We start from the raw sequence: 15928 nt of genomic DNA on the forward strand, positions 1-15928 counted from the left end.
TTTTCTTTTGAGGCTCAACTGTACAGAGACATATCAAGGACAACATTGTTACACACATGTTCAGCTTCTGTCTTTTTACAGACTTGAAAAACACATGAACACATTACGGTAAATGCCTTCTCGATAGTAACCATAGCAACGTTTTTATTCAACATAAAAAACAAATCTCTTTGCTTGTTTTAATGTTGTTTTTTGACAGTTTGATTTGACCAATTAAAATCCTCATTGCTGACCTGTGTAAACCACATATCTCCACACACTTTCACTTTTCATGAGCTGAGAAGAACAGACTTGTTTGGGATCTGTGACGTTACATTTCTCAGAAATCCCGACGGAGAACATCTTGTTTTGCTTTTCCACATAAAAAAAGGAACACTTTAGAGATACAGACATATATGTTTTTGATGGATGCCATCATATGACCTCCCACTATTAAATTTTATTAAATAAATTCAAAAACTTGTAAAATATTTCTAAATACTCTGATAAAATGTAGTTATGTACAGTTATACATGCTCTATGAAAATAAAGTCTAGTTTTAATATTTCTAACAGTTAAACTGAACACTGAACTAGAAAAGACGATCAGTTCAAGGCAACGTCATCATAACAAACAACAAACAGCTGATCTGTGCAGACTGGAAGACTGAAGAAAAAGGTCAAAAGTCATGCTAACAGAGCAATCTGATGTTTTAGTGAATCCTGTTCTTTGTTATTGTCAAATGTCTCAGATGGATATCAGTTTTATCTCTGTGTTAGCCTAGCCTAGCACAAACGCTGGACGCTTGTTAGCTTTCAATTAATCCCCAATTCATCCTTTTGTCAGCCGGTTGGTCCTACTAGTTTAGTCCAGTGGTTCCCAACCTAGGGGTGGGGCCCCTCCAAAGGGTCAACAGATAAATGTGAGGGGTCATGAGATGACCCCTCACTTTTTCTCTAATCTTTGATTTTTGGTGAAATATTGGATCATTTGAACATTTATTGAAATGAAACCATGTGAGAAGTTTAGAGGGAAAAATCACTATTTGGTGGAGCTGTTAACAACTCATAGACATCTGAAATGTGAGCCTGACTACACACTGCTTTTTGCTTTCATCTTTAACAATGTGTTGTATTTTAAGAGCTTGTTATATTATCCATTGTGTCAAATCTGCATCTGAAAAGTAACTAAAGCTGTTGAATAAATGTAGTGGAGTAGAAAGTATAATGTTTTCCTCTGAAATGTAGTGGAGTGGAAGTATAAAGTAGCATCAAGTACCTCAAAATTGTATTCAAGTAAATGTACTTGGTTACTTTCCACCACTGCCTGGCAGTCAGAAGACAGAATAAGATGGTTTACTAAAATCTCAGATATTCCCTTTTAGATTCAGATTTCCTGTCAACATGTTTTCCACCATAAATAGACGGTTCGTTCTCGGTAGTGTCGCTACAGAGCAGCCATGTTTACAAAGATTTTCCCTATTTCTCTTTTCAGTTCTGTCCATCCTCATCTTCCTCCTCTCCTTACATCTGGTTTTCTTTCTGAATTGTCTCCCACTTTCCTCTTCCTCTTCCCACACAGAGAGGAAAGGAGGAACGAACGATGCAACTTCTTCATGTTGACATTTTATGAAAGCAAAAAAAGGCTCTAATAGTTTGAATATAATGAGCAAAGGAAAATGTAATTATGAAACGTAATCACGTGTAATTACTTTATATTGATATTCAGATATCGTTTAAATATTCTGTCTGAATTGATGTGGTTCCACAAAAGTCAACTCAACTGAACTTTCTTGGATCACGAGACTGACAGAAAGCAACCTGATTGGACAGAGTTCTGATTGATTGATTATATTCAGCAGCCTGTTCAAATTTTGGTGTCTGAATTTTACTACAATTTGAGCAACTTGTTTAAAGTTGACCAGGTTTTTTCTTTAGTTTTTAGAATGAATTCAAACAACTTGAATAAAGTGTTTTGAATGTTGGACATTTACATTTTCTGTCTGAATTTCTTTGAAGATGCTCAGCTTGAAATACGTTATTGGAAAATGAGACTCACATAAATTCAGAACAATGGTTCTCTAAGTAACATACTCTATAAGTTAATAAATACACAGCAGTGTAACATTCAGTTATATTGTTTAAATCATTACAGCCTTTCTTGGTTTCCATATCATTTGTCTTCTCTGGTGACAATGATGAAGAATAAAGAGATCAGGAGGAAGGAAAACTGTAGAGGAAGAGGAGGGGAAAAAAGACAGAAAACAGAGTCAAATGTTTGTGTGAAAATGAAAAGAGACGAAAGAAGAAGAAGAAGAAGAAGAAGAAGAAGAAGAAGAAGAAGAAGAAGAAGAAGAAGAAGAAGAAGAAGAAGAAGAAGAAGAAGAAGAAGAAGAAGAAGAAGAAGAAGAAGAAGAAGAAGAAGAAGAAGAAAGAAGGGAGAGGGGAGAAGAAGCAGAAGAAGAAGAAGAAGAAGGAGGAGAGACTCACCTGGTGACTCTACGCTGACATCAGCAGACCTGTGGTCACTGCAAACAAACAAACAAACAAACAGTGTCATGATCAAACTGTTTATCAGTACTATAACCCTTTCCGCCCCTCTCATGATGCCCCGCCCCATGCCTCACCATCCTTGGCGTCTGGTGGCAGCAGAGCGTCCTGTCTGTTGGCGAGGACGAAGGCCAGCGTGGCCAAGATAGCAGCATCCAACACGCCCAGGATGGCCAGGATGTAAGCCCAGTGGACCGAACAGTTACCTGCAGAGAAACTGCCCACCTGGAGGACAAGACAGGATCACGTGATCAATACAGCAACAACAGCAATATCAGTGGTGGAGTATAACTATGTACATTTACTCAAGTCAGGTACTTAAGAATAATTGTGAGGTACTTGCAGTTTATTTCCATTTTATTCTACTTTATATTTGTACTGCTCTACATTTCAGAGAAGAATATTTTACTTTTTACACCACATTTATTTCACAGTTTTAGTTACTATTTACTTTTCAGACTCATATTTTATGGTATTCGCACGATTTAACCCTTGATAACAATCAATCATCCACAACACTCATATTTTATGCATAATAGCTTCTAAAAAATGCATTGGTATAGATTAGAGTAACAATATAAAGAGTTAAAGGATGAGTTCACCATTTTTCAAGTCAGGTGTCCATTGTAATAACTGCTGTAGTAACAGGCAAAATGAATGAACAGAAAAACAGGAATCTTGATCTTTCCTTGCAAAGTTCAGTACACAGATAGTCAGGATATAAGGCAAACAAGTCCGACAAGGAGAAGGCAAAGCAGGGATGAAATATACCAGGAGAGTAACGCTCTAGAAAAGGCTGGACCTTTAAACACAGAGGTACTAGATGAACTGACCCAGACAGCAGGGAACACATAAACTACACCATGGAGGGAAGGATAATGAGGGACAAGTGAAACTAATCAGAGTGGAGCAGACGGTGACAAAAGGCTCGGGGCAGATAAGGCTGATGTAGGACAGGTGTGCAGGGAAAAATCAGGCTGGGCAGGAGCACAGAAACAAAGGAGGGAAAACAGAGCAAACAGACAACAAAAAACCCACAAAACACAATAAGACCAGACACATAATGTGCATATGAACAGTGAAATACATTTTCCTCCTGTTCTTACTGACTATTAACTGATATACATGTTATTTCGATTAGCATGAACTTGAAAATTCAGCTCTAATTTGTGACATACAGTTACCCATCTGTGTAGGATCGCAGAGAAATGTACATGTATCTCTTGGAGAAGCATCATTTCAGCTTAACTCACAAAATAATTGTTGATATAGTTTTTAAAATGTAAAACTGAGGCCTTCTAACAGTAAGTCTTTGATTTTATGGAGAACAACTGCATACAGGGAGGTTGTAGAGTCGGGACATTGGATGTTTGAAGCAGGATGCACTCTGGTTGAAACCCTGCTTTACCTTGAACAACCTCTTTCTTTTATGGTGTGAGTTTTCATGTCTAAGTCCTTTTTATTTATATACTGCTCTGACATTTGAGTCCACAGAGACACTCATGCTCTCCCGTCCATCCTATAAAACTCACCGAGTCTCCACACAGAGCTCTCATCTCTGGACTCTCCCATGAGTCTGGAAACAGAACACAAGCCAACGCCAGACAGAAACCTGAAGGCACAGAAAGAGAAGAGGGAAGAAGTGAGGGTGGATTATAATCTACAGTAGTGTAGAGAGATGAAGCCCTGCCTCCTCCTGTCGTCTTCTGGTCCTCTGAGGATTTTTCTCTCACCGTCATCAGTCTTTGGTAAAATCAGTTTTCAGATTTTAGACGTTACAACTTACAGTCCAGTGCAGCATAAACAACAGAACCAGCAGCACCAGATCTACCACTGGTAATAAAAACGTACCAACAGTACCAGTAGTGTCAGCAGTGCTTGTAATACCAGTATCACTAATGCGACTAGCATCAACAGCACCAGTAGCTAAGAGAAGTAGTGAAACCAGTAACACCAGCAGTACCAGCAGCACCAGTAGTACAATTATAACCAGTAGTACCAGTGAAATGTCAGTACCAGTAGCACTAGTAAAACCAGCAGAATTAGTGGTGCTATCAGTACCAACAGTACCAGTAATACCATTAGTACCAGTAATATCAGTCGCTCCAGAGGTACCAGCAGTACTAATAATAGCTCATGCATTACAAACCAGTAGTACTAACTGGCCTGCAGTGGGCTGAGTACCCCTCCCGGTGTCAAGTGACTGGTCCAATCCTAGCAGTACCAGTGGACTCAGTAAGACCACCAGTACCAGTAATATCAGTCACACCAGAAGCATCAGTAGTACTGATAGAACCAGTAGTACCAGTTGTATTAGCTGACCTGAAGTGAGAACCTCTCCCAGTGTGAGTACCAGTCATTGGGTAACTGTCCTGTAGTGACCTGGTGCACCAGTAGTGCCACTAGTACCACAACTGACCTGCGGTGAGCTGCAGCCAGGCACAGATCTTGTAGACGGTGGCAGCGCTGCAGAACCTGAAGAGGCAGAGACAGAGGACGCTGGTCCACACTGCCCACAGAGATACCCCCACCAGCACCGCCACAGACTGGAAGGACGGCAGCGGGGACAGACTGGACAGACCACCACGACAGTCTGGGACGGGCCAGTCTGACTCCAGACACACCTGACAACACACACACATATACAGTGTTAACCAGGCGTGTAGCAGTTAGCAGCAGTGATGTTGGCTAGCACATTAAAGGACGGTTTCACAATTTTTTAAGTGTATCTTAAAACAAAAGTCACCCTGTTTCTGAAATCCCTCATTTAAGTTCATGCACTGTGTACACTATGTATTTACTTGTGTGGTGCACAAATTTCGACAGGTTAGTGTTGTTTAAAATCAAACATGGCTGCGGCACACTTACCAGAAATGACGATTAGCTAGTAAGAAAGATAACATTAGCATTTGTGTTATCGTACACAGCAACAAATCATTACTGACTGTTAAATTAACCCAATTAACCTACTGATGGCTTATATGTATGTAACAGTAAAGTGTTGCTTGGTGCAATGAACACATGTAAAATTTACATTTCTATAACGCTGCAATGTTCACAGAAGTTACAACGTCCTCGGCTGCCATCCTCTTCTGCTACGTAGCTAAGTTGGCGACCGTTGACGGCGAGAAGTGACCATAGGGACACACTTGAGTGCACCATCCAGGTATTCATAGTGCACTACTACACTTATGCACCCAAAATATTGGTGTGCAAGAACAGAAGTACGACTTCTGACTGTTGTTTTAATCCTCCTGTTGTCTTCGAGTCAAGGAAGGAAGGGAGGAAGAAAGAAGGAAAGGAGGAAGGAAGGGAGTGAGGAAGGAAGGAAGGGAGGAAGAAGGAAGGACAGGAGGAAGGAAGGGAGGAAGAAGGAAGGAAAGGAGGGAGGAAGGACGAAGGAAGGAAGGGAGGAAGAAGAAAGGAAAGGAGGAAGGAAGGGAGGGAGGAAGGAAGGAAGGAAGGGAGGAAAAAGGAAGGAAAGGAGGGAGGAAGGAAGAAAGAAAGGAGGGAGGAAGGAAGAAGGAAAGGAGGGAGGCAGGAAAGAAGGAAGGAAGGGAAGAAGGGAGGGAGGGAGGAAAGAAGGAAGGTAGGAGGGAGAAAGGAAGGGAGGAAGAAAGGAAAGAAGGACAGAGGAAAGAAGGAAGGGAGGAAGGTAGGGGGGAGGAAAGAAAGAGAGAAGTAGGGAGGGATGAAGGGAGGAAGGAAAGGAAGGATGGAAGGAAGGAAGGAAGGAAGGAAGGAAGGAAGGAAGGAAGGAAGGGAGGAAGGAAAAAGAGAGGAAAGAAAGAGAAGGAGGATGGAGGATGGAAGGACAGAAGGAAGGAAGGAAGGGAGGAACAGTCAAAACAGACGGGGTCAATTTGACCCGGGAGGACGACACAAAGGTTAAAAGAGACTTTAAATACCGTGAACCTGTCCTCTAAACTCTGATCTAGTGTTCATCGAGGTGTCCACATAATCGGACATGCTGTCGTTAGCTATGATTGGACATGTGCAGTTTGGGGGAGGGGGTTTCATGTTCACCTCAAACAGTCCCAGGGTGCCGCTGGGTGGGGCCGGTCCTGCCCCCTGGTGGCGGGTATCTCCAGTGCCCATCCAGGACGGCTGCACCAGGACGACCACCTGGATGATGGCGAAGCAGAGCGTGCAGACGGCCCAGAGGACACCGACCGCCCGAGCGCTGCGGACAAACTCAGTCTGATAGAGACGAGAGAGGTCAGCGAGGGCAGGAGACGCTGACATGACTGCAGAGAGAGAGAGAGAGAGAGAGAGAGAGAGAGAGAGAGAGAGAGAGAGAGAGAGAGAGAGAGAGAGAGAGAGAGAGAGAGAGAGAGAGAGAAATATTGTACTTTCTACTTCACTACATTTATTTGACAGCTTTAGTTACTTTTCAGATGAAGATTTGACACAATGGATAATATAACAAGCTTTTAAAATACAACACATTGTTAAAGATGAAACCAAAAAGCAGTGTGTAGTCGGCTCACATTTCAGATGTCTATGAGTTGTTAACAGCTCCACCAAATAGTGATTTTTCCCTCTAAACTTCTCACATGGTTTCATTTCAATGAACGTTCAAATGATCAGTCAAGTCAGAGGGACTAATCCACTACTTTTACTGTAATACTTTAACTACATCCCTCATAATACTGCAGTACTTTTACTGTAATACTGCATACTACATCGCTCATAATACTGCAGTACTTTTACTGTAATACTATAACTACATCAAGCTCATAATACTTTTGTACTTTTACTTGTTATATTATCCTTTGTGTCAAATCTTCATCTGAAAAGTAACTAAAGTACAATAATTCCTTTTGAGATGTAGAAAGTAGAATCACATGGAAATACTCAAGTACCTCAAAATTGTACTTAGTTACTTTCCACCACTGCTGTTATTTAATTTAAACCTGTTTGAATGAATAAAACTCAGTTAAACAGTTTAAAATGTGACGCAGACATGAAACGTTTCGTCTTATTGTTGATTTTTCTTCTATTTGCAATTTAAATAATCATCAATCAGAGCAAAACCAAAGCCAATCAGTGTCGGGATACAATCAACAGAAATAAAAAACATAAACACGGAGCGCTAGCTACTGTCTGTGGTTACATCGTCATCATCATCATCATCATCACTGATAAACGCCGCATTGAATCTGAACCAAACAAACGGGATTGATCCGATAAACACGATCAGCTGACTGAAACACACACAGAGACAAAATGAGCAGAAATCAAACCTGCAGCTGGAGACACACCTGTCTGTCTGTGTCAGGATGAGAGGATGCAGGCGGAGGAGAGGATGGAGGGATGGAGGGTTAACGGGATGGAGGAGGGTCTTCTCCAGCTCTACATGCCCGGATGTTGATATTCAAATACTGAGGATAACGCTGCAGTTGAAATTAATACACATACAGACACAATAATAGCGACTATATGCTTATATATTAATATAAACGGAGGCAGAGTTTGATTTATGCATTTTTAATATTTTGTTGTTGTTGGTATATCTCAAACCGCAGATGAGCCACAGCGCCTCCTGCTGGCTGACCGAGGAACTGCAGCTCTCTGAGAGCAAACGCAGGTTCAAAATATGATAACCTCTGTTTAACCTTGCAGCCTCGATTCAAAGGCAGAAAAACAAATATACACTCAATTAAACCAACATATGATACTATATACCAATTTATAAAGGACAGTAGTCAGGTGTCCATATGAACAGTGAAAGAGGTGTAATCATTCCTCCTGTTCATACTGACTATTAAAACCTTCAAATGTTACTTTCAATGTAAAGTGATGGAGGACAAAATCCACAGTGTTTCCACACTGTCATTTAAAAGTAGATGATCAGCTTCTATTGAGCTTCAGCAGTCTGAGTTAATCATATCAAGTGATATCTGACACATTTACAGTCTTTTTAGCATCAAATTCCCTCTTAGTGTTTCCCTGTTGAGCTGTGGTGGAAGTATAGTAACAAAATCTTCTAATGGTCAGTATGAACAGGAGGAATGATAATATATTAATTTTTTTTTTTAAGCAAAAGTGTCAGAAATGTCAAACAAATAAACTGCTGGATGAAAATATGAATATTTCATTATTTAGTATTGCAACTGATAGAGGCACTGTTTAATGAACCAGTGCTGCAACAATTACTTGATTCATTGATCAACAGAATATTAATCCTCAACTATTTTGACAATCAAATCTTATTGAGTTTTTGGGGTTTGTTTGTTTGTTTGTTTTTAGCAGAAATGCCCAAAATTTCATACAATGTTCATCTTTGACTCTGGGACATTATTACATTCCTTTTCGTATTACTATTACTATTTTTATATATTATGAATTTATAGACTGTTAACCCTCCTGTTGTCCTCGAGTCAAGGAAGGAAGGGAGGAAGGAGGAAGGAGGGGAGGAAGGGAGGAGGAAGGAAGGGAGGAAGAAGGAAGGAAAGGAGGGAGGAAAGAAGGAAAGGAGGGAAGGGAGGGAGGAAAGGAAAGAAGGAAGGGAGGAAGGATGGACGGAGGAAAGAAGGGAGGAAGGAAGGAAGGAAAGAAGGAGGGAAGGAGGAAGGAAGGACAGAAGGAAGGAAGAAAGGGGGATGGAGGAAGGAAAGAAGGAGGGAGGCAGGAAGGATGGAGGAAAGAAGGAAGGATGGACAGAGGAAAGAAGGAGGGAGGGAGGAAGGAAAGAAAGAAAGAGAGAAGGAGGGAGGGAGGAAAGGACAGACGGAAGGAAGGAAGGGAGGAAAGAAGGAACAGTCAAAACAAACGGGGTCAATTTGACCTGGGAGGACGACAGGAAGGTTAAACAATAAAATGACCAGCCGATTAATCAATAATTAAACATTATCTCACAAACTGTTTATAAGAAGGATGACGAGGCCATACGTACAAATAAAAGTTTAATAGTAATAAAATATGGACAGAAAAAGAGAACAAAAGTTTGTTCAGAAACAGAATATTGCACAGCTCACAGGCCTCCTCTCGTCGTCATGGTAACACTGCCTTCATGGAGTCTGTAAATCAAAACGCGCCTCACAGAGAAGCACCGCTCGCTGCAGAAACGTCTCCACGCATCAACCTCCTGCAGGTGTGACAATCAAACGCACCTGTATTGTTTTTCCATCACGTCACAGGAAATTTTTTTAACTTTATGGACTTTTTGTTGAATTTATGCCGAAATCTGAACATTTGTTAAATTTTAACCTTTTCCAATTATTAGTCTATAACTCGCAGTTTAACACAAACTGTTTACGAGTTTAGTTTGATCTTTTTTTTTGCACTTTTCAGGCTTTTTTCAGATTGATACGATGACCACAAACACCAGAAATCTGTAGTCCTTTTTTCTTAAAACGAGTGAAGAAATCTGCAGATGAATTATGAACATCTCGGATCAATGTTTCCAGTATTATATATATGTCAAGCTTTTCTTCTTCACTCTGCTGGGCTTTAAATGACGTAGCAGCGAGCAGTTTGTGGGCGGGCTTTTCTCTGTGACCTCATGCTAAAACTTGCTCGGTGAAGCAGGATCTCCTCTTCTTCATCTTCTTTTTCGTCTTTTGTTGACGATATTTAAAGAGTCTTTTCCTGATAAACTTTGTTTCTGATCAGAATTTTTTCCCCGAAATAAAAACCGTCCAAAGGCTGCTGGTGATTGGTCACTTTGTCAGGGAATCGAACCGATGACCTGCTGATGACGATGATAATTAGCACCAAGCCGCAGTTAAAAAAAAAATTAATAAATACAACTTCTCATTTTTGTTTTTGCATGTGAGTTTGTTTGGGTTTTTGTTCTTTTTTGGCAGTTGTGGGATGCCGTAGTTGTCGACGGATTCAACTACATTTCCCACAAAGCACCATTGCTACTAGCTGCAGTATCCATGGCAACAACACAACCGTCTCCAAACCAATCTCCTGCTGCTGAAGGAAGAGAGACAAGAAAACAAGCGATAAAAACAGACAGCTTTCAAGGTTTTTTTTTACACCGTCCTCCTCTTCCTCCTTTTCCTCCTCTTCCTCCTTTTCCTTCTCTTAGCTCCATGGAGGGATCTCCTCTCCGAATTTGGCAAAGTGAGCAGCGTTTTTAGCTTCAAACAGAACCTGAACAAAGAGGAGAGAAAACATTTTTTAATAAGTAAAAAGATGAAAGTGTTTCAAATATCAGTTAAAGTGAAGAGTGAACTAACTAATTATTAATTAAATAAACAGTCTGGATTAACTGACTCTTACTGCAAGACAACAATGTGATAAATATGTGAAATACTGAGCAGAATAGGCTGCATACTATATATGTGCCTACTGCAGTGGTCTTCAGCCCTGCTCCTGGAGAGCTACTGCATGTTTTAGATATCTCTCCACTCTAACATGCCTGATTCTAATTATTAGCTCGTTATCAAGCAGCTGAAGCTCGTCAAGGGCTTGATAACGAGGTAATTATTATAATCAGGTGTGTTAGAGTGGAGAGATACCTAAAACATGCAGGGCAGTATATCATGTGACACTGATCTCACATGTTCCTGCACATTAATTAATCTTCTGTGTGATTGAAAATAATAATAATAAATGGTCGTTACCTGGTTGTGCACATACGACTCACACTGGTAACACCACGCAGACAGATCACAGAAGCTGAGGACCATCGGATGTTCAGACACGGTGCCGTGAATCACCATGTGCTCGTTGACGTACCGCCCACAGAACACCTGAGAACAGGAGAGGAGACGCGTTACAAGTGTCTGCAGGTTGACTTTTTAAAAACCACATAAATTATAATTTAACACCATCAAATCGGGCCAAAGTGTATAATATTATTATGATATCACATTTTATCAGGAGTTCACAGCAGTTTATAACAATCACTCTTTATGATATAGTTAATTTAATTAATGTGACCTGGATCTGAGAAGCAGCAGAATATGGATAGATTTATTAAAGGGGCACGTCTTAAACCAGCAGTCAAGTGTCCATATGAGCAGTAAAAGATGTTTTTTTCCTCTCTGTAATCATTCCTCCTGTTCATGACCCCGTCTGTTTTGACTGTTCCTTCTTTCCTCCCTTCCTTATTTCCTTCCTCCATCCCCCTTTCTTCCTTCCTTCTGTCTTTCCTTCCCTCCTTTCTTTCCTTCTTTCCTACCCTCCTACCTTCCTTCTTCCTCCCTCCCTTCCTTCTTCCTCCCTCCCTTCCTTCCTTGACTTGAGGACAACAGGGGGGTTAAATAACGTTGAAACATATCTACTTGTTTTGACTCATTTGGATGTCTGAAGTTATTATCTTCAGATCAACATTTTCACACAGAAGGAGGACTATGGATCTTGTCCTCCATCACTTAGATTGTAAATGCATTATGAAGGAATCTCCTAATGGTCAGTATGAACAGGAGGAATGACAGGTGAGATGGGTCACCTCATAGCATGTGAGACAGATCCAGTTCTCAGCCTCGGAGCCGCAGTCCTGACACGACTGGAAGACGTCTATACCGGAGGGAGGGAGGGACTTCACTGCATCCAGGTGAGGACACCAGGTCAGCGGGTCCACCACGAACATGGGGGCCTGAAGAGAGACAGACAGGTTAGACAGAGATAATCATTCTCAGTGATCAAACTGAATATGGATAAAGTTTTCTCACTCCGTCCATCTGAACTTGACACGTCAGCTCCAGAGCGCTCTGAGGCTTCGTCCAACCACACGCCCCCTCTGGCTCTGGCTCCGCCTCTGCTCCAGCTGCAGCCTCGTCTCCAACGGCAACAGATTCTGACGGTGCCACGGCAACAGGCTGGAGCATAATAAGACAGAATATGACATATAGTTATAAGTACAAAAGACACTAATACTAATAATGAAGTTATCAGCTTCAAGGTCCTCGTAAAGCACCTGCTGGCTCAATTTCTGACTCTCATGGTTTATGGGGACGTGTGAATAAAACAGGTCATTATTCATGTATTTTTTTTGGTTTTTATGGATTTTAAAGGCTCATCTGGAGTAAAATCATAAGCTGCACTACAACCAGAATGCAAAGGATTGTGGGAGTACCTACGCATCAGACTGATCACTCACCTGAGGCTGCGTGCTCTCTGCTGATTGGCTCTGCTCGGGTATCACCCCACTCGGCTCCGTCTTCACCTCACTCGGCTCCGTCTTCACTTCACTCGGCTCCGTCTTCACCTCACTCGGCTCCGTCTTCACCTCACTCGGCTCCGTCTTCACCTCACTCGGCTCCGTCTTCACTTCACTTTCACAGACGACCTTCTCTACGCTGCGGCGGGCCTTTGGTCTGGCCCCGCCCACCGGGGTCGACGTAGCGGAAGCGGGATTGGACGAAGTTTGAGTGATGTCCAAACTGGCCAATCCCTGAGTGAGCTGCTCCAGACTGGAGTCCGCCTGATTGGATGAAAAACAAAGAGGAGGAGACACATTTAAAGGGAGCCTTACTGTGTTTATATCATCTGATTTTAATGTTCTGGTTAAAGAAGGTAAAGTAACAGTTGGTGTTATTGTACCTCTTGTCCTGAACGAGGCAGCGGTGGTTTGTCCGTGCTGCTCTGATCCGACTTCCTGCCTTTTCCTTTAGAACTACGTTTCCCACGATGCTTTGGGGAGGGCAGCGAAGCCCGGACGGACTCTGGGACTGAGAGAAAGGTCAGGAAGTTATTACAAAAAACAAAAAAAATCTAGTAAAATAAAATAAAAAAAATCCTGTACTGACTGTTTATCCTCAGCGACCTCCAGTAGGGGGCGTGATGTCGGACGACTTCGTTGATCGCCACCACAGCGCTGTGGTGAGGAGGGGGGAAGGGTGTCACCAGGGAGGGAGGCGGGTCGCCGAGCAACATGCTGGTGCACATCGCCATGGAGTCAGAGATGGACGACAAGTTGTAACCTCCCTGCAAAAAGAGAGAGAGAGATAAATTTTTTTCTTGATTGATCTGTCCTTAATATGTGACAGAAGATAATCTCAAGATATTTATTTTAACTGTCTGATGACTAAAGAAACCAGAAAATATTCATATTAGAGAAGCTGGATTCAGAAAATTTGGTAATTTTTTGCTTAAAGAATGACTTCAAACTAATAATTGATTATCAAAACGGTTAATTAATTGATTAATCAACCAAAACGTTGTAGCTTTACTGCATACACATTTCTTCACTTCACATCATTACTCACCTCCAGTATAAGTAGGACTCGCCCCCCCGCCAGTGACATCAGCATGTTCGTGAAGTGAGCGTATCCCTCCGGAGTCACATTATATCCACCCAGCGGATCCCCACGTGCAGCGTCGAATCCAGCCGACACCAGAACCAGCCCGGGGTTAAACTACGGAGAGATGACCAGCCAATCACATGACTTAGTCACTTAGAGTCAATGAATGTGTGTCTGTGTGTGTGTGAGTGAGTGCGTGTGTGTGTGTGTGTGTGTGTGTGTGTTGTTACCTCGGTGGCGATTGGCATGACGACGTGGTGAAAGGCGGCGAGGTAGTCGGGGTCGCCCATCCGCCCGCCGCTCCACGCCACGTTGACGTTGAACCCCGCCCCCTTGGCCACGCCCACCTTGTCCGGTGCGGCGTCCTCTGACGACGGGAAAAACACCCCGTTGTCATAGCGATGGAGGGAGATGTAGAGGATGCTGGGGACGGAGAGAAACCGGCGATCTATCAGCACTTCACATCACTTCATTAAAAAAATATCTTTAATTGTTTCGGTTCAATCTTCCTCCTCACCTGTCGTCATCCTCGAACATGTGCTGCGTCCCGTTGCCATGGTGAACATCCCAGTCCAGGATGAGGACTCGCAGCCGTGGATTGTGGGAGATTTTCTGTGCGTAGCGAGCAGCGAGCGCCGCCGTGTTGAAGAAGCAGAAACCGCAAGGGAAGTCTCTCTCTGCGTGATGACCGGGAGGACGAACGATCGCCACGCCGTTACTCACCTGGACACACACACACACACACACACACACACACACACACACACACACACACACACACACACACACACACACACACACACACACACACACACACACACACACGTATTTATTTTCAATTATTTGCTTTCAAGTTCGTTAAAGATGAATTAGTGTAATCTGTCAGGTCTGGTGTGATGTAACGTTGTCGGAGAACACGACAGAATCTGAAGCTCTATGATTGGATGTTTGTTGCCCGAAATGCATCATGGGAATTAGTAGTTAACTGCTCTCCTCTAGATCTGCAACGTTTAGTCGATTAATAGATTAGTTGCCAGCTATTTTTGGTAATCAATTCATTGTTAAAAGTTTTATTTTTGAGAGAAAAAGGTCCAAATTCTCTGATACCAACTTTGTATGAATATTTTCTGGTTTCTTTGACAGTAAACTGAATGTCTATTAGTTGTGGACTGTTGATCAGGACAAATTAAGACATTTAAGGTTGCATTTTGGGCTTTGCAAAACATTTTATGACATTTTACGAATCAAATGACTAATCAGTGAATCAACAACGATGAATATAATCATTTGTTGCAGCCCTGCTCTCAACTTTTATCCATACAGTTGTTCATCTTTTGTACTGATGATTCAACAAGGAGAGTTTTATGTCAGCCACCTACACTGTGACTCACATCTCACCTCTGTGTGTGTGTGTGTGTGTGTGTGTGTGTGTGTGTGTGTGTGTGTGTGTGTGTGTGTGTGTGTGTGTGTATGTGTATGTGTGTTACCTGTCCGTTCAGTATTGTCTCCACAGCGTTGAAGCAGCTCCCAGCAGCCAGCAGAGCGGACTGGAAGCTCTGGTTGTTGATGAAGATGGAGTTGAACTCGTTTCCCAGTTTGTTCAAATCTCTGGGCTTCATCTCTGCTGTGGATTTCATTTGCTCGATGTGTTCCACACTGCACACACACACACACACACAAACACACACACACACACACGCACACACACACACGATCCAAGTTTGATCAATATGTTGTTCTTCAGATGCATTTACATGTTTTATGTCTGTCTATTGTGTGTGTGTGTACCTGTGACACATGGCGAGTTCCTCCTCAGTTGCCAAGCGCGCTGGTATCCGTTGGCAACGGTCGACCAATCCCAGCTGCTGATGTTTGGAGAAGATCTTGGAGATTCTCTGCGGCTGTTCGGGATGATGTCTGCACACAGATGTTTGTGTCATCACGTTATTTTTTTATCAATCAAATCAAACTTTATTTATAAAGCACATTTCATACAGTTTAATGTAGTTCAAAGTGTTTCACAGGTGATTGGCAAGCTGATAATAAGACAGAACAAGTGTGGACTGAGGATGAGATCAAGAGAAGGAATAAAAAGAAAGAATAATTTAGACCAATGCATAGGAGAGAAAATAAGAATGATAAAAAGATAATTATAATAATTAATATATAATAATTATAATTAAAATCTAAATTAAT

The 15928-nt window shown here is 42.0% G+C and overlaps 2 protein-coding genes across 5 annotated transcripts in view; both read right to left on the reverse strand.

The window, feature by feature from the left end:
* Positions 1–2477: 2477 nt before the first annotated feature.
* Positions 2478–6773, reverse strand: lhfpl4b (LHFPL tetraspan subfamily member 4b). Its single transcript, XM_062427685.1, has 5 exons — positions 6555–6773; positions 4948–5152; positions 4061–4140; positions 2606–2753; positions 2478–2506 (listed from the first exon to the last, which is right to left on the reverse strand). The coding sequence occupies exons 1-5, from the start codon at positions 6771–6773 to the stop codon at positions 2478–2480; spliced, it is 681 nt and encodes a 226-aa protein (XP_062283669.1).
* A 2650-nt stretch (positions 6774–9423) lies between these two features.
* Positions 9424–15928, reverse strand: part of hdac6 (histone deacetylase 6) — a 19091-nt gene continuing 12586 nt past the window's right edge. For 2 of the 4 annotated variants that reach the window (XM_062427045.1, XM_062427049.1), the window contains 12 exons: positions 15521–15649; positions 15220–15388; positions 14250–14455; positions 13963–14155; positions 13697–13846; positions 13238–13415; positions 13032–13159; positions 12589–12912; positions 12161–12307; positions 11938–12084; positions 11108–11236; positions 9424–10634 (listed from right to left, as the gene is read on the reverse strand). In XM_062427045.1, the coding sequence (XP_062283029.1) occupies positions 10566–10634; positions 11108–11236; positions 11938–12084; positions 12161–12307; positions 12589–12912; positions 13032–13159; positions 13238–13415; positions 13697–13846; positions 13963–14155; positions 14250–14455; positions 15220–15388; positions 15521–15649 (1969 nt within the window). In that variant the 3' untranslated portion in view covers positions 9424–10565. The remainder of the gene's footprint in view (positions 10635–11107; positions 11237–11937; positions 12085–12160; positions 12308–12588; positions 12913–13031; positions 13160–13237; positions 13416–13696; positions 13847–13962; positions 14156–14249; positions 14456–15219; positions 15389–15520; positions 15650–15928) is intronic. The other 2 variants (XM_062427048.1, XM_062427046.1) reach the window with 2 other exon arrangements.

Source organism: Scomber scombrus, chromosome 10 (genome assembly GCF_963691925.1).
Source record: "Scomber scombrus chromosome 10, fScoSco1.1, whole genome shotgun sequence".
Lineage (NCBI taxonomy): Eukaryota > Metazoa > Chordata > Actinopteri > Scombriformes > Scombridae > Scomber > Scomber scombrus.

Coding starts and splice junctions, on each gene's coding strand:
- lhfpl4b (XM_062427685.1), bottom strand. CDS start 6,773: ATGTCAGCGTCTCCTGCCCTCGCTGACCTCTCTCGTCTCTATCAGACT. Junction 2,754..4,060: donor GAGCTCTGTGTGGAGACTCG/GTGAGTTTTATA, acceptor CTTGTCCTCCAG/GTGGGCAGTTTCTCTGCAGG. Junction 2,507..2,605: donor GCCACCAGACGCCAAGGATG/GTGAGGCATGGG, acceptor GTTTGTTTGCAG/TGACCACAGGTCTGCTGATG.